This window comes from Spodoptera frugiperda, chromosome 10 (genome assembly GCF_023101765.2).
Source record: "Spodoptera frugiperda isolate SF20-4 chromosome 10, AGI-APGP_CSIRO_Sfru_2.0, whole genome shotgun sequence".
NCBI lineage: Eukaryota > Metazoa > Arthropoda > Insecta > Lepidoptera > Noctuidae > Spodoptera > Spodoptera frugiperda.
The window spans coordinates 3,517,476-3,544,508 of NC_064221.1; the positions used below are offsets into that span (position 1 = coordinate 3,517,476).

General features: G+C 35.5%; 3 protein-coding genes across 9 annotated transcripts; all 3 read right to left on the reverse strand.

Annotated features, from left to right (window-relative positions):
* Positions 1–2,283: 2,283 nt before the first annotated feature.
* On the reverse strand, positions 2,284–8,617 carry LOC126911110 (zinc finger MYM-type protein 1-like). Its single transcript, XM_050696294.1, has one exon. It carries the CDS (start codon positions 8,031–8,033, stop codon positions 5,805–5,807), a length of 2,229 nt encoding a protein of 742 aa, XP_050552251.1. The 5' UTR covers positions 8,034–8,617; the 3' UTR covers positions 2,284–5,804.
* Positions 8,618–8,806: 189 nt separating this feature from the next.
* LOC126911143 (uncharacterized) lies at positions 8,807–17,118 on the reverse strand (the record flags this gene model as incomplete). The annotated part of the gene is made up of 2 exons (XM_050696433.1): positions 8,807–11,200; positions 16,669–17,118. Coding segments are annotated over 2 exons (705 nt in total), but the record flags the coding sequence as incomplete, so codon positions are not given.
* A 1,771-nt stretch (positions 17,119–18,889) lies between these two features.
* On the reverse strand, positions 18,890–26,319 carry LOC118277509 (uncharacterized). Of its 7 annotated transcripts, XR_007705675.1 has the most exons (6): positions 25,782–26,319; positions 25,255–25,324; positions 25,024–25,136; positions 24,459–24,552; positions 19,904–24,358; positions 18,890–19,032 (listed from the first exon to the last, which is right to left on the reverse strand). XR_007705675.1 is itself a non-coding variant. In XM_050696324.1 (5 exons), exons 1-5 carry the CDS (start codon positions 25,974–25,976, stop codon positions 24,330–24,332), a joined length of 501 nt encoding a protein of 166 aa, XP_050552281.1. In that variant the 5' UTR covers positions 25,977–26,319; the 3' UTR covers positions 19,367–24,329. The 7 variants fall into 7 exon arrangements, 1 of the variants encoding a protein (XP_050552281.1); XR_007705680.1 differs by having other exon boundaries at positions 19,904–24,355; positions 25,255–26,319; XR_007705678.1 differs by having other exon boundaries at positions 19,904–24,355; positions 24,640–25,136; positions 25,255–26,319.
* Positions 26,320–27,033: the final 714 nt, after the last annotated feature.

A 27,033-nucleotide genomic window follows, 5' to 3' on the forward strand; every position in this document is an offset into this window, starting at 1 on the left:
TATTGCTCTGCAAAGTTTTATCTTTACATCCGGAACACTTATTTTCTAAGCAAGCCAAGCTTAGCGCATTATTACAGCATAAATACTTAAGCATGTCCGATATAGATTTATAAGAAATTATTTTAGCATTATAAAGAGATTGAATTATAAAAGTATTATTAGCATGTACGATACATAAGCAAGTGTTCCTGGCGTCAACTTTTGGAAACAGGACCCAGAATGGGCGATATGTCCTAAAAGTTTCATACGACAAGTTAATTCCAGTTTCATTTATAAAAGATTTATGTAGGTTTAAAAGAGAATCATTCAGAAAACGTATCTGTTTCTTAATTTTCCTTCTTGTTATAGTGTCTTTTTTTCCTGATGTAAGTGTGCTATTTCCATCTTGAATCAAAAAATCTTCTACTGCTTTTTTTCTTTCTTGCACTTTCTTACACTTTCGTCCAAGTACTTTATTTTCTTCGTATTCTCTATTACAAGATCTAATAACTCTCATACGGTACTTTGCCATTTTAGATTCCAGCTCAAGTACTCTTTTTTTTAAATAATTGTTTTCTAATCTCAATCTTCGCGCGTTTCGTTTAACAACAGCATTTCCTACATTAATACGCGAACATGAAGGACTAGACGGTGGTGTGTTTTGTTCAACGAAACGCGAAGCATTTTTATTTATTTTTTCCTTCTGGCGTCTTATTTTGGCCTTTTCTCTCCACATTTTTCTGATTTGACGTTGTTCTCTAGGAGTATAGTCTTTAATAGTTTTAATTTTACCTTGTTCTTTTTTTCGCGCGTATCTTTCCCTGTCCTGTCTTCTTCTTTCTTCTAAAGCTGCTTCGTCCATTTTGGCACGTGCACGACGGATGCTGAGTTTCTTTTGCTCACGTCTGCGCCTTCTTTTCTCTTCATCAGTAAGCTGAATTCTGTTTCTACTTCCCCGTGGCATAGTTACTGTAACAATAAGTACATATATTTATATATTACCTGTTTAAGCTTAAGATTGATCCCTATCCTATTTGCCAACCACATACATGTCTTTAGATCGACCATGCTGCCTAGCTTGCCGCCAGCTTTACTTGCGGAGAAAGACATTCCACAGGTAAAGCTGGCGGCATGTATGGATGCCCAATTAAAGACAAATGGATGTTTCAGTCGGTAGCAAACGTTATATAAAGTATTTCCTGTAGACAATAGTATTTCCTGTAGACCCATGCTCCTACAGGAAAGATGTCTACCGGAAAGACATCGTGTAAAAAACAAGTTATCTTACAATATGTTGAGGTTATAACGAAAGCATTTTGGATTTTGCAAATCAGTCCCCAATTCACATAGAAGCCCACAATTCATATAACTTTTAAATGTCTACTTACCTTTAACCCGGCGTCATGGGGGTGGAAAAGTGTTACACGGACGTTGGGGTGGGTCTCACCGACCCGTTCATAATGTCGAAATTATTTCAATAAATTTATAAATAACAAAGACTATTTTTATGCGTGTTCATATTTTTGGGTATTTGTGTGATTTAATAAAACACAAATATTATGTTATATTATGTTTTAATTATATATAATAACATTTAAAAAAAAGAACTAAAATTATCAACAAACATTTTCTCTTGTACTTAAATGTAATTATATTATTATTATCAGTCTTAAAATTTAATGGCACTTTTTTGTAGGTAACTAAATAAATTAAAAAAATAAACAATTTATCATTTGGAATCATTATCTTTGGTACAGTCAACACAGAAAGGTACTATATGTTCTACGCAGATATATTTGTTGGAATATCATCATTATCAGACTCTGAGATATCCTGTTCTGTGTCAATTGAAATACTACGCTCACTCAAGTAATCTTCTTCGTCACACACATCCTGGTGTGACAACTAAGTATCAGAGTCAGACTATTGTAAAATTGCCAGAATACGCTGTCGTTCAGCCTCTTCACGGTCCATTTTTTACTAAGTACCTACAAAAAATACAAATAAAATACATTGAACTATATATAACTAGCTACAATTGTAAATAACAATAATAATCAAAAATAAAAATGATAAAAACACAGATAATAAGTGAAACAATATGTATAGAAAATGGCGCGAAATTGTTACACCGACTGCGGGGATGGGTCTCACGTACCTTTTTTAACTTTGTGCTCCTGTATCTCCCACTGCGGCTGTGACATGACTAACGTGTAGCTTGCGACGTGTAGGACAACTCAACAGCTCCAGCTATTGAGAAGAGCAGCAACGTCACACGCATAGTAACCGAACTACAAGCGAAATAAAATGTGGTGGGTCGCACAGACCCAACCCCATGACGCCGGGTTAAACACGTAATGCAGAAAAGATCTTCAAAACATGACCAAAATTCTGTGTTTCTTCTTAAATCAATGATTTTTCTTCAAGCCGACGCCATTTATCGAAATCACAAACAAATGAATGATGAACAAAACAGTGATGCCAACCTTATCCAATAAAAGTAATGGGTGCGTTCGAAATATTTAAAAATGTGCGAGTTTTAGGTGTCTACAGAAGAAGACTTACCATCAGGTGAGATAGCGGTCAAACGTCGACCCATTAAATGTAAAAAAAAAAAAAAAAAAGACTACAAATATCGGAACATCATGTGTATTGGCTTTTTTGTGTCAAAATGAATTGCTAATTTTTTGTCTTCGTTAGTATAGAAACTTGGTTCAATTTGACATGTTTATATAATTAAAATTATATGTTTATTGCTCTTTAAATATTTTTAAACTTCCATCAAACTGCGACACTATTGATCCGAACAGTCTACAGTAGGAGACATTTTAATATGAAAAAGACTATAAAAATTATAATTTAATTTTAAAGTATAAAATAATGACTTATCTAGTAAGCCCACAACTTAATCTTAAATAATAAAAATACACACGCACTTAAATAATGTACATCTAGGATAAAAGTAGCCTGAACATTTTTTTATACGTTTTTGTGTTTGACCCATTTACGTAAGGGCGCAGTACACATAATAAATGATGTCTGCTCTGTTGATTATTTTTCTTCATTAAAGATTTATGTAACTCGACAACTTCTGCTTTAGCCATTAAATCAATCACAGCATTTAAATTGAGACCAAATTTCTTTTTCAAATTTTGTACAATTGTTTTGTAAGAAGCAGTATTTTCTTAAATTTCTCAATGAGTTTCTTTTTAGCTGCCGATTCCTTGCGTAATTTATTTTTAAGTACAATTTTTCTCGGAGTATCAAAAATTGAATTTGAACTGCTTACTGATTCGGATAATGATTCTGATACTTCCTGTTCACATGTTGATGGTTGAAAAAAAAGTATTTTTTAAGCCTGTAAATATTCTAGCGGTACAGTAAAATCAATCGCCATATCGATGCTTCCGACAACAAAGGTCGTAATCACCAAAATAGCACTTTTGGTAATCAACAAAAAACAAAAAATAATTTCGTTTTTGGCTTATATCTTTTTAACTTTAAAAGTTATAAAATTGTGTTCTATACAAGAAATACGTAAAATACGATGGTGTTTCATAATATCGTGGGTTAAGAACTAGAGTAGCGTAAGGGCAAAATTACAACTTCTCAGGAGAGCCGAAAAACAATTCAAATTTACCTACCGTTAACTTGTAGGTCTTTTATGGCAAAATCTATAGTATCTGTATATCTGATTTTTACTTAAAATAAAGCTTTATTTATTGGCTACAGAATACTGTAAATTCATGGTCAATAAAAAAATGGTTTCATTTAAAAATATATATTTTTCTAAAACTGGTTGACATACGTCATAATAATGGACTGCATTACTTTAATTATTTAGTGCAATAGTAGCGTAACCCACCCTTACGTTTTTTTGGCACGGAGAAAAATTACAAGGCTACAAAATCAAACTTTCTGCGTTAATAACGTATGACAAGATACGCCATTTGAGCAATACATTGAAGGCATAATTCGGTGTCCTATTCGCTCGTAAGTCGAGTTACAATTGTTGTGCTCATAACTTTATTGACAAAATAATGTCAAGATTATTGTAAGTAGAAATACTTCCTTTTAGCAATAAACAAACTTCTTTTCTTTTTATGCGTTATTATTGTACTAAGCAATCTACACACTACATCGTTCCAGTTTTTCGGCACATACAAATATGGGGATTGAAAAAGCGAATAGTGAAAAAAAAATTTTTTTGAGTTTTTGCCCTTACGCTACTCTAGTTCTTAACCCACTTATATTATATTATTGCTATTTATGTCAAAGCCTTATTTCAAAAGTTAGCTTGGACATACACCCCAGAAAATTCAAGAAGTTGGTATTTACGACCACTAACAAATCAATGGAGAACGATTTGTCTAACGGAAGTTAGAAGTATGCACCAGTTTTAAAATGCAATAGTTCTGGGTTTGGTTTTTAAAACCATATACTGAATCAAAAATGAGTGTAAACACCACGATCTGATGCGATGGTATGTAACAAACATGGAAATATCTGAAGCAAATCAATGAAGTTAAGACTGTAAGTTGAGTTTTCATTACTTGTAATAAAAACAATAAATAAAACACAAATTGACATAATTAAAAAAAGTTTTTTATTCATTGACCGCCATCGTTTAATAAAAATAGTTGTTAAGCAAGGCACTAATACAAATTCAAAGTAAAAAATTGTCTAAACCAATCACTTAAATTTCCATTCGAGGATCTTGTACATCAATCATCATTCATCATCATTGTTTGTGCCGCGGCTCGAAATTTTTACACTTAAGTAAGTATATTATAGGCATCGTCCCGTATAATTTAATCAAGCGTTTGTTACAAAATGCCTATAGTGTTCTACCTCCAACGGCGTACCTAACCAGCCAGACATAATTCAAAATATTAAGTAATCATTTTGTTTCATTGATTTCAAGAAGATTTTATAATCACGACATTTTTTTAAAACGTATTGATAATGAATTACAAAAAAAATATAAGTAAACATTCTACCAAGCTTACTGCTCTAATATTTTAATAAACAATGCCCATTTTCACCAACGCCCTTAAAAATTTAGGTAGTTCATCTTTCTAGGTGTTGTTTGTTCGGAAATCTTCTGTACTATGGTCTACCTAACTTTTAGTGTCGTTGGTGAAAATGGGAAGGTGTTATCGACAAGATAATAAAAAAGTAGATGCAAAACATAATACGACGACGAGTTATAGAAAATCAGGTCTTCAAATTTCTGATTAATAATCTTCTGTCATTGGATAGAAGATCAGAAATTAATTTGAAGACCTGATTTTCTGATAGAAGATAATTAATCAGAAATTTCATCTTCCTCGTCAGTCTCAGGAAGAGTATCAATGACATTATGAGACTGACAAGGAAACTGTTTGTATTCGGCATGAAACCGTTTGTGTATTGTCCCCTGATCACACAATCGTTGCAGATCTTTGTATTTAGCTGCGGTAATTGGTAGTTTATCCGTATATAGCTGTTTTGGAGTCAACTGCTTTACTCGATTATATTGTAATTCTAACATTTCTTCTGTATTTTCTTTTGATTTATTCTTCCCTTTTCCCTTTTTTTTACGCTTGACATCTTCGAACAACTTGATTCGATGTGTAATTGCATCTTCTTTCATTGAATACTTGAGTTCTATTTGGTTTAAATTGGTCTTTCTGAAAGTTGCTACCAGTGCCGGTTTTAGCACTACTAGCGCCCTGGGCGAGAATTCTTCGGCGCCCCCTAACTGCAATTCAATTACATACGAAAAAAGGCAATGTGTACAATGAAATAACTATCTATTTAAAAAAAAACATTTATTTAAAAAACTAATAAAATTTCACTTTTCTAGCCTTTACATCGGCGAACTCTTTTATTAGACGTTCAAAGTCCATGTTTTCTGCAATTTCGTTTTCGATTGATAAAGTTGCTAAGTTTGTTAATCTAGATTGAGAGATTGTCGATCGTAGATATGTTTTAATCAGCTTTAGCTTGGAAAAACTTCTTTCTCCACTAGCAACCGTTACAGGTATAGTCAGTAATATTCGAAATGCTATCCATACATTTGGATACAGTTCCTGTAAGTTGCGATCTTTAATAAAATTTAAAACATAAGCAGGGGTAGCCACATTCTGATCAAGCAAAAAAGATTTCAGGCTTATGAGTTCATCACACAACATACAACCATCTATATCTGATTTAGAATTCACAGTTAATTTCAATTGGAGATCACTACAGAGTTTGACAAGGTCGGGTTTTTCAGGAATCTGTTTTATATTGTACAAAAAAGACCAGCAATCCGAGTACTCATTGAACTGTTCAAATCTTTCATTAACTGAAATTAATGTAGCGTCCAAGAGAGAGTTGAAAAATTCTACCTCAAATTTCTTTTCAGGAGAAACAATAGGCTCGTCGCGGGCAGTTTCATCAGCTTGACGCTTAACAAATCGAATTCTTTTTGTGGCCTTAAACACAGGTTCAACTTCCAGTTCTTCAGCCAATTCTTTTGCAGTTGAAATGGCGCTTTTAAAGCCTGTATTTCTATATTCTTCCAAGAAAGTGCAGCATTTTTTCAACATTTCTGTGCATTTACTGAGATCTATATCTGGTGATTGTAGAGATTTACTAACGACGTTAATTTGAAAAAGTATGTCATACCAAACAACCAATGAAACTATGAAACTGAAATCTTTTAACTGTTCAGCTAGAGTAGTAGCCTCATGAGAGACTTGAACATCAGTTTTCTGAGTTTCAATTGCCAAAGTAATTAAAGCGTCATGGATGGCACTAATTTGATAACGAACTGCTTTGACACTGCTTATTCTTGCTTCCCAACGTGTGTCACTGAGCTTTTTTAGAGTATATAATCCCAGGCTATCGGTTAGAATTTTCCATCGATGAACAGAAGCTGAAAACAATGTGAACAACCTCTGAAGTACCCCAAACAAAGTCACTGATTTTACGGAAGACTCAGCGGCATCGCATAGTACGAGATTGTAGCTATGACAGCCACAAGGTACATAAACAGCTAAGGGATTTATGTCTTGAATTCTCCTTTGAACACCAACATTTTTCCCTTTCATATTCGCCCCGTTGTCATAACCCTGACCCCTGCAGTCGTTCAATTCAAGTCCGTGTTTATTTAAAATATCAATAATAACTTCAGTTAGTTTTTCACCAGTCGACTGATTTACAGGCAAAAATTCTACAAAATACTCTTTTACTGATATTTTATCGTCATTTGATGATATATCAACAAATCGTATTGTCAGTGAAAGTTGTTCTACGTGACTAATGTCCGGTGTACAGTCAGCTATAATAGAATAATATTTTGATTTCTTTGCGCGTGATATGATTTCTGACTTTACTTTTTTACCCATCAGCTCTATTAATTCATTTTGAATGTCTTTTCCGCAGTAGTGGTCTGCAATATCACCCTTCATAGCTAATCGCAAGTGCTCCTGCATAACTGGATCAAATTTAGCTAGTAATTGTACTAAGCCCAAAAACTTTCCGTTATTTGGCGTATATAATTTGTCAGAATTACCTCTGAACGCCATATTGTTTTCAGCTAAATAAAGTGTAATATGCATCAATCTAGATAAAACATTATTCCATCTTGTAGTTTCCTTTTTAATCAAATATTGCTCTTGGCAATCTATTGTTTTGCCTATTTTTAAACGTAGTTCAGTTTCAATCCATGAAAGGTAAAACTTCTTATGTGAAGTGCTATTCTCGTGAGTTTTTAACATTTCAGACAAGTGTTTCCAGTCGCTATATCCTTCAGATACTAAACTCGACGTTGAGCTACTATCAAACAGCCGGCAACAAAAACAATAAACTCGATCCTTGGAAATGGAGTATACTAACCAACGACGCTGAATTGTCTCACTGTTTGCTAGTTTTTTTATGAAATGAGAATTAGAAAAATGTCGCCCTGTATCAGTTTTCGGATAATCATCACAGTGAGTTTGCAGTGGGCCGGTATTTATAATATGATCAATTATTTTGCTATTTCGAATAGGTGGCCAAGTAGCGGACAACAGTATCAACATCATCTAATACATGTATTTGTTGTACATCAATAACAGATTCTTGAGCAGCATCTGTAATCGTAGCACAACTTGCTCCCTCACTTCGGGATTTTTCATCCACAATCTCTTGAGTAGCTATTCCATCGGACTTGCCAGACAGAGGCTCCACTGCCGATGCATTCGTTTGTATTGCAGATGTAGATGCCACATTCAACTCTTGATTTTTTGTTCTGATATATTTATCTATATTCATAAACTTCTTTGTTTTTTGAAATTCCTTTTCTTTTTCCGCTTTCCGTTTCCTATATTCTGACCCAGATGGTTTTCTTTTGATAAAATCACCCTGTTCAGACATTTTGTACCTTCTAGTTGTAATAAATAAAATCTGCAACAAATTAAATCTGTATCAATCGAAACATTTATAAAAATAAATTGATTGCAATAAAACTTCGTTACAACGCTATTGACGTTCCAGAGATTATGCTGCCCAAACGTATAAACATATAAACAAATTTTATAAATATTAATAGATAGCAGAGACCGAAAAACATAGTATTTATTTATTTACATTGCACGTCTCAAAGTTACAACAATTACACAAAGTTATATAAAACAATTATGTGACACCCTGTTAGGGTGTTACGGAAAAACTCGAATTATTGTTATGCTATAAAATAATATGCTGTTCTGTTTTACCATAATATTTTTCATGTTGAGTTTCCTTTCAATTCATGCTGACAGTGAGGCAACTTGAAAACAAAAAAAATCCCTCACGGTTCTTGTCTTTTTTTGACCTAGTGGGCCTTGCTCAATGAGCGAGGGAACAATAAGGGGGTGCCTGTGGAAAATTATAAAGAATCAGATAGAGGCGCCGGACGAAAATGGGCGCCGCGGCCTGCGGCGCCCCTTTTGATCCGGCGCCCCTGGGCGGTCGCCCAACCGCGCCCTACCCTAACGCCGGTACTGGTTGCTACTCTAATGTTTCTCCAATTAATATTCTTTAAGGTTTCTTTTGTAAAAGTGTTTGACGCTATTTCACTCCAGTTCAAAAAATCTGAGTAGTCCATCACATTGACTATATAAGGCCTTGGCCGCTTTCTAGCTGATTGAAAAAATGAAGGCCACTGAGATGGACTCCAAACTATGATTCTTTTAACTTCCCTCTCTATTGTAGCGTGCATTGAATCTGCTGGCATATAAGTATGTCCCGGCAGTAAAAAGTTTATTTGGATAACTTGTAAGTTTTTAGAAAACATTAAGTAATAATTTAATGTGGCTAGATTTAGAAAACATTAAGTAATAATTTAATGTGGCTAGAACGGTTTTATTTTTGTTTTGTCCCCCACACGAGTCGCAATAGAACAGTAAATTACGAACGCCTTTTTCATCAGCAATTTTTAAATATTGATACAAGCAAGTTGCGATTTCATCGCTGCCCTTTTTTCCATCACTTTCTCCCCATGTGAAGCAATATCCATCTTGAGTACTACTTTCGTAAATAGTAAAATTATAGACTGCATATTTTCGTGAATAATAGAGTAACATACTTTCCCCATGAGGGGTGTTTAAGACTTTTTGCAAGTCGAAACTAGAAGTGACAGTATCATTGTTAAGACTATGTAGTTTTTGATGAGCAGCAAACCTTCTATAGCTTGCTTTCTTTTCTAGGATGTGATCTTTTAACTTTTCTTGTTCCTCTTCAGTTATATATTACTAGTATTACTAGTATATTATACTAGTTACGCCTCTCACAAGTCCCGTAAGCATACTTCAGTATGCTTACGGCTTACGGGGCATCACAAAAAGTAAATATTTCTAATCACAAAACAAGATAAAAATCCCAGCAATATTATTCAGTAATATAATTACGTTATCGCGTGGTACTGCAGATTTCTTTAAGTACACTCTTCCTGTCTTTGTGGTGTATTTGTCGTTTTCTTGAAAATGCACGGAACATATGCGTGAATAATCTGAAGGTAACCACGTTTCTTCGCTGCGATCCTTCTGGACAAATTTAATCCATAATTCTCTTGTTTCCTGACACGGCCGAGGAAACCTTTAAATCCAACATTTAACATTAACATTATTATCGTCGTCGTATATACGTCGATAGTGTCAAGTCTACGCATACAAATGTTTTACTCTTTGACATTTACGTAAACATGGCCGCCGCCGCGGTGACGCGTTGCAATTGAAAAATTATAATTCAATTAAGCGTGTTTTAAAGATAATAAATGAACTTACTGGTGAAAAGTCACTCCATGACTTTTACTTATGTTTGTTTGTGTGAACAGTATCTCAATGCACACGAAGGCATAATTTAGAAGGCAGACTAAGTGAGTTGGAGTGCGCGCGCTCTAACTCGTGTTACAAACAATCGAGTTGAGGCGTCTTCTCTAGTACGTAGTACATTATAACTCAATGAATTTTATGTTGTTTTTCTTGCCAACATTTCTATAGAATGTTATTTTGTACATATTTGGATTGGAATTGATATCAATATTTTCAATGATACCCAACGTAATATGTCCAAGTTCGTTTGAAATATCTAACAAGAACTGTATCCCCAATACTATATTTCTTCGAATCATCAATATTATTTTTGGTCTCACCATCATCATATAGCCAAATAAGTGGGAAATTTGATTTGTACGTTCTTACCCTGCGCCGATCTTACCCCAAAGCACCTTAATTCCCACCACACCAACACAATTTCATTATAACTATAACAACAAATATATTGAAAACATCATAAAGTTACAAGATTAAGAAGTTTTTAGTAGTTACCGGATTTTTTTTCGGCATATTTGCATAGAATCTCCAACTTTTGGGAAAACGACCGCTGTTTTTACGAAAACTTTCATTGACAACTTTTAAATTTGTCAATGTCAAAAGGTGCGTTCCGTTTCTACATTTTTTTTTTGCATTCATAAGCATTATTTTGTCTCTTGTACGTCTTTGACATTTTGTGGGGTGTTTTTGCCTGTTGTCGGAGACATGCATACCTCCTTAATCAAAGCAGATAGTCTGTCAGCTGTGACAAAACCACTTGATAAATAATAAGCCACTGGCTGCTTAAAATACTTTCTAACTCCAACTACCATAAACACAAGGGCATATAAAGCTGCCTGTGGAGATCTACCTTGTGTAGCATGGTCTTGAAATCCTTCAATTAAATCCGCCTTAGCCCTCTATTTTTTTTTATTTATTTCTTTCAATTCGATTCAATAGCATAAAAATAAAAGACACGTATTTTTTTATTTTTCTATATTTTTAATATTTATGAAGAAAATCACAAAAATAGGGAGTGTTGCCTACAAGCAACATTGAGGTAAGTGGTAAAAATTTACTGTAATAATAAGATAGGTTGGTAGGTTAGGATAGATGAAAGTTTTTGAAACAATTCTTGGTTTTCGTATAGCATAATGCTACTCCGCACTTTTCACAGACATTATGGGTAAATCCTACGCACTTTGGAAATTTGCATCTGATTTTTTTATCAGACCATTGTGGCCAATGTCCGATTTGGTCTTGACGTACCGCTTTTGGAGGCACATGTTGAGCAGGTCCTTTGTGCTTTTTTTCTTGGATCTCGCTTTCTAGTGAACGCCGACTAGATATCGACACCTCCTACGAATAATATCGTAAGTGCGTTACATTAACTTTACAGTACAGCTGTTCAAAGTTTCGCTCATTGTTTAATGATGATAGTTCAGTGAGATGTAAAGAAATATTTTTAAAAATTTGCATGTAAATTACGATATAGGTAAGTGATAATCCTGTGTAGTAATTGAATTCATATTTATTCTTGTTTTTGAGAAAAGTCACTTAAGATATTTTACGTCGTCCGTCATAAGAAATAAATTGTAGTATGTCACACTTACTATGAATCACGTCGGACAGTAATTAAAACCATTTAACGTATGTCATAGATGCTATATTGTACTTTGTAAGAATGAGTAAAATAAGTATTGTAAATAATAGATAATACATTATACTCTGTTAAAATTATTTGTAATAGTATAGTAAATGACTAGATTGATAATAAAAAAAATATTGTATGTTTGTGAGTGTGTACTTGTGTGTGTGTGTGTGTTGTTTAATACAGGAAATTTCAACCAGAGGTAGGTATCTAGTGTTGATTTAGGTTTCCTGGTATAAGAATGCGTGTGTAATAGTATTATGTATTTAGATTTCAATTCGATTTGATAAAAAATGGAAGTAATAAAACAACATGTACCTAATTAAACAGTTTTATTGAGTAAAACATCGTTATTATTCATATAAATTGCTTAAAAGCTTTAATCATACCTCAGACTATAATCTTTTTTTAAATCTCTTGCTTTGAGATCCATCAATATAACATAACTTAAAAATCTTTTGGTAAAACAAAAAAAAAAGATTACAAATATAACAATCAGTTTTAGGTAACCGTAACCGTTTTAGTTAGACAAGTAGTACCTACCTACGAAAAACATAAAAAACAATTAAAGAAAACTATTAGGCAGTCTTTGTTACATCTTGTAAAGTAGTTATTCAAGTTTAAAATAACACTATCAGACTTACTCAATGGCACAAACACAATACGTAAGTAATAATAATCCTTAGCCTAGGTGTGTAAAATAAAAATAAAAAAGAGTAAAGTCGCGTCTCCCTGTAGGTAAATCAACAGTAATTTAGCTCCTAAACTAATCGAGATCAAGATCAGAATCGCGATCATTATCGTTAATATTTACCGATGGGAGATTTGTAAAAAAATCGTGATAACCTCTAGGAATAATTCCCGAGTTACACATATTAATTAAATCGTCTTTTTTGGCTTTAGGAATTGGGAGGTTACTTTGGTACAATGGTTCGACTGTCACAGAAGAATCTGTTGAACATTGCCGTCTCGTATTTTTTTTTACCGACAAAACATAATAATCATTACTAGCCATATCATATTTATAGTACAACTTATGAGGATTTTCAGATTTTACTAAAACTTCTTTAATTTTGTTCCATTGTACCTTATCTCCATTATCACTCTTGTTCCAATTCCCTTGTAACAAAGACTTAAAATTATAAAAATGTGTGTCCATTTCTTCCACTATATAAGGCTTACCGTCTTGTTTAGCCCAACGTACCAAACAGTACCACTCATTTGGAGTGTAAATGAGTTTATTTTTGGCTGATCTTTCTATTAACGCATGAACGCTATCACCCTCATTTTGAGTGTGTCCAACTTCTAAAAAACAATGGCGAATAGAAACGTGACAAGTAGCGGCAGCATACATATACATCGCATAGACTATTCGATTGCGATTTTGGCCCACACAATTATCTGACCAGAATCTAAACTCGTTTGTCCCTGAGTCCTTATGTTTTGAAATAAATTTCATTAAGCAGCTGGAAACCTCATTAGCTCCTCTTTTACCTTGTCCTTCGTGCCACATATAGCAAGTACCTTCTTTATCCGCTAGATTAAAAACAGTGAAATTAAATATTGACAATTTACGTTTATAATAAAGAACACTCAAATTACCGTGTGGAGCATTAAGTACTTTCTGAAAATCGAATGTAGCTGTTAATATCTTTCCGTCCGAGGTTTTGGCTGCTTCTTTATCCAATAACTTTCTGTTACGTGCCAGAATTTTATTAGATAGATGCGATTCAAATAGCTGTGTTTCAACTAATGTCGGTATAGATTTATTTTTATAAATGTGGCATTTGTCACATTGGTCCTTCTTAGGTATGTAAAAACTTAGCTTAAAGTGTTCGTTAACAATATCACGATATTGCCTTTCAGTCTTAGCTATAGAGGAGTACACCTGTTCGTCAAACCACTCTTTGTATAAATCAAATAAGCGATGAAAATTCAAATCACCGTCTAAATAAAGCTTATCACTTCTACTTCGCGTGTAATGAGATTCCACGGGTTGAATGGAGTTGATGTGATCACACACACTTCTAACAACATCTTCAGTTATTACCTTACGATGATTATCATGTCGTCCTCGCTTGTCCGATTCTATCAAACCATTAATAACATCTACTTTTTCCAAAGCAGTGTAGACAAATTGTTCACTAATAGAAAACGTATTTAAAAATGTCTTTTTACACACAACAATTAAGTCGTCTTCGTCACCTCTTTTAACATGCAGTCTATATATTAAAGTAAAATTACGCCTTGATGCTGTATCTGTAAAAACCCTACGTTTTTTTTGTTTCAGCACTAAGTGAGCTACAAAACTCCACTGCTTTTCCCTGTTACCTAAATTCCAAAATCGATTAAAATTAGACATTCTTTCATCGCTACTAATTCTCGTAGAACATTTTTGTCTACAACTCTCTGGACACATCGGTTTTAATGATTTCGCAAGCCTAGTTGTACCGTCACGACTCTTATATTCTTTGCCTAAATTTCTGAACTTCTTCCTCTTATTATCTATCCAATCTGCAACATGTTGACGTCTAATATTACCTACATCTTTACGAGAAATCTTTTTTCGTTTCCTAGAACAGGTTGGCGTTGACTCGGAAAAAGAAGAAAACGGAGTATTCGCTTGGGGTGTTGATAGTACATCGGTAGCGGAAGATATGACTGAAAACGGTTGTTGTATAGCATTTTCAATATACTAGGTTTTGTACCTAATTTGCAAAGGGTCACAGCAACTTCCAAACGAAAATCTGCAGATGATAAACAACCTGATTGGAGGCCTTTATACTTATTTACCCTTTTGTACAAAAGCCAAGCATTGGCCATAGTCAAATCCAAATAATGGTAAAACAGACGCATGGGCCATCGTTTACTTCTCAAACGTATCTTGTAAATCCCCATGATACTGTCAAGGAGGTCAACACCACCCATATGCCGATTGTATTCTCCTATAACATTGGGTCGCTTTATATTTACATACTTCAATTTTTGTTTGTCCCATCTACGAACATCACTTTCGGGCTTCTGTCCTGCAAAGGTGGACGCCAGGCTGACAATTTTATTGTCCTTCCATGCAACAGTTGAGACGTCGATCCCGTTGACATCGGCCACATATTTTTCCGAATAGCCTCGTTCTTTTTTCATCATCAACTTTTCAGTTGACAGCTTACAATCCGGGATCCGATTTCTTCTGATAGTACCCAAACTGAGAATGCCTTCTTTGGCCAGGTATTCCAACAAACGGAGTGATGTAAAATAATTATCAAAATAAAGTCTAAAGTTCTGGTGTCTTGGAATCATACGAGCTAATCGCATGACTACGTTAGATGGGGCACCTAAATCTGGCTCTCCATCCAAGACGACATTTTCTTTGCCAGTTTCAATTTCAGTCTTATAGGCAAAACCTGTAACACCACTCAAAACATAGACTTTATAGCCCCATTTGTGGGGTTTGTTGGGGTTGTATCTCTTCAATGTGTTCCGTGATTTAGTTGAGCACATTTGCTCGTCCACACAGAGGTGTTCTTCAATTGGGATGTTACTGTAAGCCTCATTCAAAGAATCAACTAATGGACGTATTTTGTATATGCGGTCATGATCAGGATGTTCCCTAGGGAGGTTCTTACTGTTGTCATTGAAATGCAGCGACTGACGAATTTTTTCAAATTTGTTCAAGCTAATGGTCTCTTGTATTAGAGGTGTTCCGAGTATAGGGCTCCAGTGGTTCGTTACTCTAGGTAATTGTACAAGTGACATTATATATACCACACCAATGAATTGCCTGACATCCGCCTCTGACACCCGAAAAGTGCTATTGGGATCTTTCTGGACTTGGTACAAATTAGTTTCTTCAGAAATCATCTTGATAAGTTCCGGTGAAAATAAGTGGAAAAAGTATTGTATAGGAGTGTCCAACTCAAGCAGATCAGAACCTAGGGTCTTGTTTCCTGTGAACATAAGCTGCAATTCACTCAATTCAAGATTCTTTTTTTTCCATCTCAAATTCAGTTTAGGTATCTTCTCCTTAGCAGGTTTCTTGGCGGGAGGAGCTTGATCACTCATTTCTCGTGATGGAGCATATTCTGTGCTACAGCCTGGGCTTTCATGATCGTCTTCGAGGGTTTGTATTATGGAATCAACATCAATATCCACCTCTGGCACGTCATCTTCAAAATTATTCAACTCTGGGACAAAGTCAGGGTCTGCGAGGCTGTCGTTATCGAAATCCAAGCCATCCTCACTATCTGCGTCATCAGAAAGAGTAGCAGCTATGTCTTCGTCACGAAGACAACGCTTAGAAGACATCCTGAAATTAATAAAATACACTGTGGGTATTGTAGGTAATCTTACAAATAAACAAACCTATTTGTCTGATGTAGCCTACGGGCAACAAACGGTTATCGTAAAAAAAAACAAGCAAAACATAAACTATTGTCAAAAATATCTATATACGATAAATTTCAAACACTTACCTCTTCAATCGTGCACGAAAGTAAACAAAAACCCCCGTAAAACAATTTATTATTATTTATTGAAATCACACACGCAGAGCACTTTTCAAAAATGGCGTCGGTTGAACGACTAACTAAATTTTACGACACGTACCGCCATCTAGTCATATTCTTTTGAACTTGACGGGCAACTAGGATTGTAGACTAATGGCTACAGTGAGTGAATTGCTTAAAAAATAATTAATATGCGTTTAGTAGAACTTCAAACGGTATGTTGCTTATAGTCTACAGTATGCCATAGAGGGTTAGGATTGTACCATAATTTTTTTCTTAAGGACATTTTATCCCACAACAATATGTACTCACGTTCAGAGGGGCTAAAGTGTTTTGTTGTTTTTTTCAACATTGTTAGTATTATTTTGTGTGTCCCCACATTCATCTTAAATTTACTTAAGAGGGATTTTAATGTGCTGGGTGCTGGTAAACAAATCATTCTCCTGAGCAATTTGTAGCTTGTTGGTGACCTCTTGTAGAGCCTCAATGCTATTATTTTAGTCTCCATGTTCCACCTGCGACCAGGCTTCTTCCTCTTATAATTCTGCAGTTCCCCTCGCAGTAGCAGGGCAAATGACGAACTCATTTTTGTATTGAGGATTTCTTTGATTGTGTCATCTATAATATAAAAATAAGTCGAGTTTTTCTTCCTGACGATATAACTCCTGAACGCACGAACCGATTTTCACGGTTCTGCATTCGTTAGAAAGGTCTCGGGCTCTATGAGGTTTATAGCAAAGAAAATTAAAAAAAAAAAATTCAAGAGAAAAGCAGGAAGACAGGGAAAATTATTGGTGGCGAAACGGAGTTCGCCTGGTTTGCTAGTTGTTACTAATAATGTTTAAGAGCGTTAACGCCAAATCCGCGGCACTAAGTTTAGGTAATTGCAATGCTCTCTCTCACTCACACAGATACGCGCGTGTGTGTATAGTTGGTGCGCTCGCTGTCATTATAGTCAAACTAACCAATGTTGATCCTGATCCTGTTGAGTTTTAATTAATGAAACTTATTTAATCGTCAGTTGATTTTTATTAACTATTTTTATTTTTATTACAACCTTGTGAAATAAAGAGGCAATTTTGGATACTTTATAAAGTATAGTAACAATCAGGGGAGAAAAGTTACAAATGTAATACAAATGTAAAATCTTAGAAAATTTCAGAATAATAGACCACATTTTCAAGTTATAATTATAAACAAGAAAGACTAAGAGTTTTTAATTGAAAATTATTAATAATTTTATAAAATTAAAAAAAAATAAAAATTAAAAAAAAAATAGTTAAAATTAATAATTTTATAAAATTATTAATAAGTTTGTAAAATTATTAAATATTTTTAACATGTTTCGGTAAATGTGAATAATTGGTAGAAATTTATTACTTTTAGTAGTAACTAGCAAACCTGGCGAACTCCGTTTCGCCACCATGTCTTTTTTCCTAAATTTTTTTTTTGCTATAAACCTCACGGAACCCGGGACCTTTCCAACAAATGCAAAACCATGGAAATCGGTTCGTGCGTTCTGGAGTTATAGCGTCAGGAAGGAAACCCCGACTTATTTTTATATAATAGATTATTAATAATTCACGACACATATTGGTGAAACTAATAAAATAAATTAAAACCCAATGTTTTTTGACCAGCAGGTATTTATTTATAACATTAATCACAGTCTTACAATTATATTAATTAGAGATCACACAAATAAGGTTACTTATACTTGCTTTAAAACGAAAGGACAATAAATTCACATATTCTGGACTAGAATATTAAATAGTGCCCTTCTAGGCACATTTATCAAAAATTAAATAAATTATAATAGAAAAAGAAATCAATAATAGGAAAATCCCTAATTCTAAACATGAAATCAATACACGTTGAAACAAAAGTCAAGCATTAGAATGTCCATGGACGTGTATGACTAGAAGGTAGTGGTCCGTAGTGGCATCGACCTAGACTTACGTGGGTCAACAATTTCTGGCAATAGGCACTTATTATAATAGTCTATCAACCTATTTTTCATTGCCTTCTCCCAAAATTCATCGTCTCTGGTAATTTTTTCCACTTTCACGGGCAACTCTTTACCCGTCCAGACTGCAAATAGACATATTTTTTTATCTGCAATGTGTAATTGCCCTTGCATTTGATAAAACCATTCGTGTTTTTTGTTTATGGTCCCATCTGAATGCCAGAATTTTATTTTTTTATCTCTGATGGCGTCGTCGGCATTAATACCAAATGCTGAGATCGGACACTTAATTTCAACAATACCTTCCTCATACACGCCATCGGGTGAAGCCCCCAAAAAGAAAAAATCTTTGTCAATAAAGAGGCCACATTTATCTATTTTTATATGCTCTTGGATTTCGAGTTGTGAAATTGCAATCGCTTCGTTAGTTTTTCCATGCCTTATACTGCTTATATGGTCAAGAGAATATGAATATAAATGGCTTTTTACAAGTGGCGCAGAGCTAATATTTTTTCTTCTTTTGCACACTTTGCCAAATGATGATGCCGTTAAAAGACACCTTCTCAATTCCAGCCAAAGTGCACTTTCTGCTTGAAGAATGGTGTCTCTTTCCACTTCTTCTTTATTGTTGACCTAAAAATATAATATACCTAATGCGCCGTAACAAGGTGCGGCTGACAGATTCAGTAACGTTTCGTATCACTCTTGAAAGTTGCTGCGATTTAAAAATTATGCCTTACTATATTAGCTGTATCACATTCGTATTATGTTAAATCATTCGGAAGTGTAGTTAATTAAATTAAAACCAACCGGAATGTTCTAGTCTTTAAATAAAATCTAATGAAATGAAAAATAAAGTGTTCTGCGTATAACGTAAATCCATAGTCGTGTTTAGTGATGGGATGTACTGCTACGATGGATAGGTAGTCGATGTTTTTTTAGAATAAAAAACGAAAATCGTGCGTCGTTCAATTATCACTCTTAAAAAACCTTTAATTATGTGGGTAAATCTACTGTAGACGCGGCTCTCTCTGCCCGAACCACAGTGACTTTATCTGAGCACAAATATGTAGTAGACTTTTCCGGCGCCTTTGATAATGCGTGGTGGTACTTAATCTGAAAGATCGTGGTTGCTTTAGTAACATATACAAACTAATATACACTTATATTCTTCACGGTTCTGTAAAACTGAAACTCTGAAACACCTCAGGGCTCGGTCATAAAATATTTATTTTGACAAGTATATACACGTAGTTACACTGCACAACTAAATAACACACACATTTAATAAAAAAATTAAAGAGAATTAAATGTATGCTGCGAGTATCGATAGCGATAAAAAAGATTTTTCTAATGTCCATCCCTAAAGAGAGACGTCAACGTCATACTGGCATCTGTCAGCCGCACCTTGTTACGGCGCATAGGGTATAACAAAGTTTGATTCATTCAAAGGGCAAAACAACATATAAAATGGATGGGTTCTTGCAATGAATCATGGGTGTACCTGTTCTTGAAGATTTTGTAGAAAATTGTTTTTTGCCATCTCGTATTCATCTTTGAGCATATCTGGCTTTTGACATGCTTTACCATAATCAGCTTTGTCGTCGTAAATTAGTCGTCTCTTGGGAAGACGTATTTTCTTTCCGGATTGTTTCCTTTTGAGTCGTGCCATTTCTATCCGTTTTAGAGAGATACCTAGAATAAAAAATCGCGTTTTAAGTTATGAGTATTCCTTATAAGGAATTTATATCCTGCCAAATTACTATGTTTGAAGTACGTGACTAGCGACCGGCACCTTGAAAGCAAAGTTTCTAGATAAGGATTTTCTTTGATGCTATCTTGAACCGACAAATTGAGCGTGTGAGCGACATATGGATGATGATGTGAAGATGTTCGGTGATAGCTTTTTTCATATTTGAAGCGTTATCAGTTACCACTGTAACTATGTTGTTCGTAATATTCCATTTTGCAAAAATATTTAAAATAGTTTGTGCTATAGCAGAATGACCAGTTTGCACTTCTATGGTAGATAAAACTGCAAAACGAATTTGAATTCGCATACATAATGTGCAGTCACCGTTATATGTATAGGCTCTGTTACTATCAGATGACCACGTGGCAGTGGTGGCAGAAATGTAGTTAGTTTTTTCAAATTGGTTTTTGAAACTGGTGCATAATAGTTCATATTCTTCGGATAACACGTTCTTCGATAGCACTTTTCGGGATGGTAACTTGTGTCGAGGAATATACAGTATGGGTATCGCTCTTATACAATAATTTATACTATTACATAGAAGTACAATCCACATAAACAAAAAAAAATTAACGAAAACCTTAAATTAAAAAAGTGATTTTTTCAAACTAAACAAACAATTAAATAAATTCAAAGAACAAAGAACTCCGTGTATGCACCTTGACCCCAGAAGAGCGGCAACGTTGCGTCTGCGTTCGGGCGCGCGTAGCGCGGCTCGTTGGCACACACACACACACACACGATGACATGCCGGCTCATTGACTCTGCTTATTGAGTTGTTGTGATCAATGATCATGGATTTATCTTTGGAGGCTACCCTTGCGAATGCGATTTCTCGCCAATTTTTTTTTGTTAATGGCTTTCTTTGCACACAACACAATTAAGCAATGGCCCAGTAAAATTTTTAAATGTTCAATGTGTCCACCACGGTTTTGGACACATAAGCTATATCGCAGTACGATATTGTGTCGAACCCTGCGCAATAAATTTCGGTCAGGATCCAAGGCCATTGCTTTTAATTTATTGAAAGCGTCGACAATCCGTGTTCGGAGGTTAGCTTCGCTTTCTGATAACCTCGCGTAAACTTCATTTTTAATGAATCCCCATAAAAAAAGTCCAGGGGAGTTAGGTCGGGCGATCGTGCCGGCCATCTTTGGGGACCAAAGCGCCTAATCCATTGGTCTCCAAACATTATGTTCAGCCGCTCTCTTGCAAGGAGTACGGAGTGTGCAGGAGCTCCGTCCAACTGGAACCATACTCTTGAGTTTGCTGCCACAGACAATCCATCTCTGAATCCATCACTCAGAAATTGGATCGTCACAGAGTTCTAAGAACTGAGCATTCAGATTTCCGTCAATGAAGAACGGACCCACTATGTTTTCTCCGTGAACATTTACGGAAAACCGGTACTGATGCGCTGATTCCCTTATTAAGTGGGGATTGGTATGGCTCCAGTGACGCATGGTCAGTTGGTTCCACATGCCGTTTCGAGTAAATGTGCTTTCGTCTGTCCAAAACACATTCCTCACGAAATGTTGGTCCTGAGCAATCCGGTCTAACACCCAGCGACAATACGTTTCTCTCACGGGCTTGTCACGTGGCAGCAGTGCCTCCAAGTTTGCTGTCCAGCAACTCCATCATGGGTATTAGGCATCAGCGGCTGATTGTCTCGGAGTCTTTGTACAGCACTAATGATTGTACGTGATATTTGCAACCAAGTCTCATAAATTGGAGAATATTTTTTATTGTAGGGGTTCGAAGTTTCCGCACAATAGCATGAGCTTCTTCCACTATATATATGGACTCATCTTCATTTATAGAGGCGTTGACAGCAAGCTGCAAGGTGTGTGCTGCACACCGTACCGACGTTATACAATATGCCTGCTCTGTATCATCTGAATCACGTTGTAGTGATATTTGTATGAGTTCCATTTCAATATTCTGATTAAACTCTTCATCTGAGTCGGTCGGACGATCTCTTCTAAATCAATCAATAATTAGTTTATCTCATCTTCGCTATCTGATCGAATTGCGTCCGTTGGGTTTGGTGTTGCAGATACAAGCATATTCAATGTTTCAGGTAGAAAAGAAGACTTCTTATTTTTCTTTACTACCCTTGAGGCACTAAATAAGGGATCTGAGCTTAAAAGTAGCCTATTCAAAATGTCTCTGTTACAGGACTCTCTAGAGATTTTTCTTGAGTAATCCTGTCTGTATAAAATGCTTGTTGCGTGCTTTTGCTGCTTCTTCAAATAGTTGCCCTATGGGTAGCAATGCAATTTTTATTATGTCTGATCCGATTGGGTAAAGTTTCACATATAAGCAAGCAGTTTCTTCTGAATATTTTTCTTTTATCTCGAATCCGCATGAAATCGTTTCCAGAATTACTTTCAATCTATATATCAACTCGTAATCTATTCCTGTTATATTTGACGATAGTTTCGGATCTTCAAAAAATCTGCTGCTAGTACCGTCATTAGTGTTTCCGAAGTTTGGTTTCGGCATGTCAACTAATAAGCCAGTGTCATTGCGAAACCTGGTCTGTAAAGGCCTTAAACTGGCGCGCCGTAGGGTTATTCTTGGCTCCTCCATGTCACCTTATATTATCAAAAAGCATCGCGAGGTGATCTTGACTAATTTTATACATTAGCATATAAACAAGTACCCGAGTACCCATGTTTTACTGCTTCGGCACAGTCAATGAACCTAATAAAGCCTGGTTTTCTTGAGCTTTGTATTAACAGTCTATCATCTAGACATCTTTAATCTTGTTAGGTAGCCGACTGCTTTGTCTAGGAATCCTGAAGGCTCCATAGAATTAATTTCCGTCAGCGCTTTCTTAAATTTCTATTAAAAAGAGCTTCGGGAATATATCAAACACATTATTAATTATCATCAAAAATTTCGATGTTGCATTGCATCACTATTTTTAAATGCAGGTAGTTTTAGTTCATTGCAACAAAAGTCTATAACAGGGGTGGCCAACTTGATTAGACATAAGATCTACTGTTTACTAACAAAACCCTGTGCGATCTACCACTTACATACTTCTTGAAATCTTAAATGAAACAGCATAGTCACAATCATAATTTTTTTTATTATTGAACAGTCTTAATCAGTCTTCTCCTTTTCGTATCACATATTTATGAGATTGTTTCCTTAAATTTACTTAATACCTACTTTGGAATGGAAGTCTTGATGATGTTTGATCAATTTAACCTTTGTAGTACAGCCTTAGTGTGGTGGATGTTATAGAGTCTATAACATCCACCACACTAAGGCTGTATAGCTGTGTTGCGAGCTTAACCTTCATTTATTGATTTTGAAAATGAATGTGACGGTAACGCAAAGACTAATATATATAGAATGAGATATGACTGGCAACGGGTTTTTGCACCGTTGTAACTCCAGTCTCGTCTACATTCCAGATTCTACTAGGGGGAAAATTGTATCTTTGAAGCACTTCTTGATATTTTTCGAAAAATGAATGGACATTAGTACAGTATAAGGATGTTGCTCTGCTTAAGCTGGTCGCCTCAGAACTCCGAGTGAATACTGTCGCGTTGCGCTTCATAAAACCTGCAAACCAATATTTGCCAGCCTTACCGTGTCTTTTCCAAGATTCCGGAATATTATCTATCTTGTATCGCATGGCAAGCTCGTAAGCTAAATTTTTCAATATTATTTTCCTCTTCTTGTCCTTGAGATTGTACTGAATAAGTTGCTGCTTCGGTATCCTCTGCGTGATGATGATTATCAATATGGAGAGATGTGGGAGGTGATGTGGTGATTGAAGCGGTAGCAGGAGTGTAACAGATTTAATAAACAACTCTGGATTTGTTTGGGACAGATTGATAATTCTTGGTTTTATTTTCAGAACAAGATGAACTAAAGTTTGACGACGGAGTTTGCGTTTGATATAACATATTAGGTGAAGTTTCGGGTACAGGAATATATGAATAAAAGGGGGAATAAGCACGCCTTGACGCTGGTGTAGCTGAACGTTGACTGAAGTTATCTTAACTTTTGACACAGATGTCACAAAGCGGTCCAAAAGTTTCACCACTTCTTCAGTGATGGAGCTTTGTCTATTAATGGCCGCAGCTAAATTATTAATAGCCTCAGCAATTTTCAAGGTGAGTTCGGCGTTCCTTGCGTCTATAGCCTCCGGCCTCGATTAAGCAGCTTCAAGAGCTGCATGGTCTGCTGCATCCATAAAAAGAAAAATATTTTGTTACAACAAGTTATATACTTTACCCTAGAGTGGGGAGTTAATGGTCTTAACAAATAATTGCAAAATCTTTACCTTCTGATGCGTATTGCCGTGTGGATTTTTGGCGTTTGCGTCGCTTTGGAGGCTTGTTGCTGGTAAATGCTGAGCAAAACTTTCCTGATCCAAGCTGAAAAATAAAATAATTACAATCACACTAGTTTTTCAATTATCCTAATTATTTCAACTCATTTGTAAAAAGTTGTAGTATGCACACCTTATTTCTTGTTGTACAGTTTCCACAAGTTCATTTTCATAATTGTCTAATAGGGTATTAAAATAAATGCAATATTATCATAATAGTTACGAAAGAAACAAGGTTATTTTGTTAAAGTATAAAAGCTAAGCAAATTAAGCACAGAGTACCAAGCTAGCAAAACTTTCGAGCAGGAGTTGTTCAAATTATTGATAGTAGGACTAGCTTCCACCAAAGGAATTGTGATAATTGGCTAATTAACAAAAAAAACATGCAGTTATTATGCAAGTGAGTCAACAATATGCAAATAAAAACACGTTGTAACATAATAAACAACTGTCACATATTAGTTACACAAGTTAGAATAACTTTCAAATGTGCAAAAAAATGAATGTTAATGCTTACACTGAGTGGGTTATGTCGGACACCTTGAAGTGGCTCTCCTACATCTCGCCCTAAGATATTATATAAGCGCTCTTGGAGCGGGGTCAATATAATTTTTTTTGCAGGACCACCACCTTAAATAAAAGTTATAAAATGATTACTATTATATGCTTCACACTAAAATATTGCAATAGCAGAGTGAACCCCGGTAACCGCTTGGGGTATAATGAATTTAAATAAAGAATAGCTTACCTGTAGCACTCAATTCACTTTTCTGTGATTTAATTTTTTTTAAAAGCTTGCTTTTATATTCGTTGTAGAACTAAAAAAAAAACAAAAATTATAATAATGGTACAATTATCATCTTAAGGTCGATTTACATCAAACGAGCGAATGCTCATTCTATCCCCACTACAGCTAATTTTTCTAGTGTAAACAGGCGTAGAGCATTCCTTCGTTGTTCTTAGTGCGTTCGCAAAGATTCTATGGAATATTCTAAGAATGCTCGCTCGCTTGATGTAAACGGCGCAAGAGCGCGCGAACAGTTGCTTAGAGCGTTCTAGCGTGTTCGGACGTGCTCGCGCCACTGAGCGGTCTCATCAAAGCGTTTTAGTGTTCTAGCTCTAGCTCTATGTTCGTTTGATGTAAATCGATACCTCTAGCTTTCGTTTACACTAAAAGATTACGAAAGAATGCTCTTGTTCTAGCTCTAGCTCTATGTTCGTTTGATGTAAATCGACCTTTATAATGCATCACTAATTATACCGTTAGGTACTCACTGAGCGCCACACTGCCGGCGTTTTATTAGGGCAGTCCACCGACACCGCATTTAAAATTTGGGCACACTCCATCCAGTACCGTCTCATAAGACTTCGCCCTTCATTGGTGCGGCTGCAGTGGCCAAGCGCCAGGTCTTGGTGGTTTTCCAAAAAATCAATAAGGGCCGAAATTTGTTCAATCAGCACCATTTTCATTCAGTTTGTCTTTGTTATTACTACTTGTTATTAACAAATTTAACAATGTTTGTAAATAATGTCACATCAAAGAGTAATAATAAGTAGGTATAGGGAAATGTCACATTTGACTTTGTCAGCCAAGCTGACAAAGAGAGATGGGGCCCAGTAGGGCTGATGCTTAATCCGGAGCTGCGGACAACCTAGCGGGTTTACCGGGGCTCCGGCTCGACAAGCAGGAGTAGGAACGGGGTGGTTTTTAGTCAGTAAGAGTCTGACACTCCCTCTCGCTTTGCCCTGGCGAGAGAAGTCATTGGATGATTTTACACAGAGAAAATAATACTAAGTCTTTTTATGTACATTTAATTTTGGTATATTCAAACTTTTTACTACTTCAGATTACTTATAACACTAATAAATAACATGTAAAATCTGGCATGAATAAATTTTCAAATATAGTGGTAGTTTTTCGAAAATAATTTCTACCACACTGGTTTTATATAATGGCAATACGACAATGTCATTCTACTACAATTCCATTACGAGACCATTGACTGATCAATGATCGACCATTGTGAATTAACAGATTACGAACTTATAGCAAAATGACAATGGGATCGTGTGGGAATGACACAATTTTTGAAAATAGCAGACTTGAGGCCCTGAAGAATACTGATATTCTGAGACCTGTCAATTGGTGGTGTAGTGGTTCCATCCATTGGATCTATGTTCGGAATATTCAGTTCAGATGGAATGTATTCTGAAAGAACGCTTTCACTTCGTGGAGAAGCTTCGTTTTGTACAACGTCAGGTCCTCGATTTGATGTAGCAGCTGTGATCTCCATTGGTTCTTGATCAGGAACATTTTCTGGCTGCTGTTTAAAATTTTCAGATGCAGCCCCCGTGGTCTGCACTGGTTCAGGATCAGTAACATTTTCCGGCTGTTGTGCAACACTTTGAGATTCAGCCCCTGTGATGTCCACTGGTTCAAGCAAATGAATATTTACAGGCTGCTAGGGATGGGTAATATCGCTTTTACTCTATATCAAATCGTATCTATATATCGGTTTAGAATATC

Excerpts from the sequence above, each read along its gene's own strand:
- LOC126911110 (XM_050696294.1), bottom strand. The coding sequence starts at position 8,033 with ATGATGTTGATACTGTTGTCCGCTACTTGGCCACCTATTCGAAATAGC.
- LOC118277509 (XM_050696324.1), bottom strand. The coding sequence starts at position 25,976 with ATGAAAATGGTGCTGATTGAACAAATTTCGGCCCTTATTGATTTTTTG. Across the intron at positions 25,325-25,781 it reads CGCCGGCAGTGTGGCGCTCA|TTCTACAACGAATATAAAAG; the intron begins GTGAGTACCTAA and ends TTTTTTTTTTAG. Across the intron at positions 24,553-25,023 it reads TCCGACATAACCCACTCAGT|CTTGGATCAGGAAAGTTTTG; the intron begins GTAAGCATTAAC and ends TTTATTTTTCAG.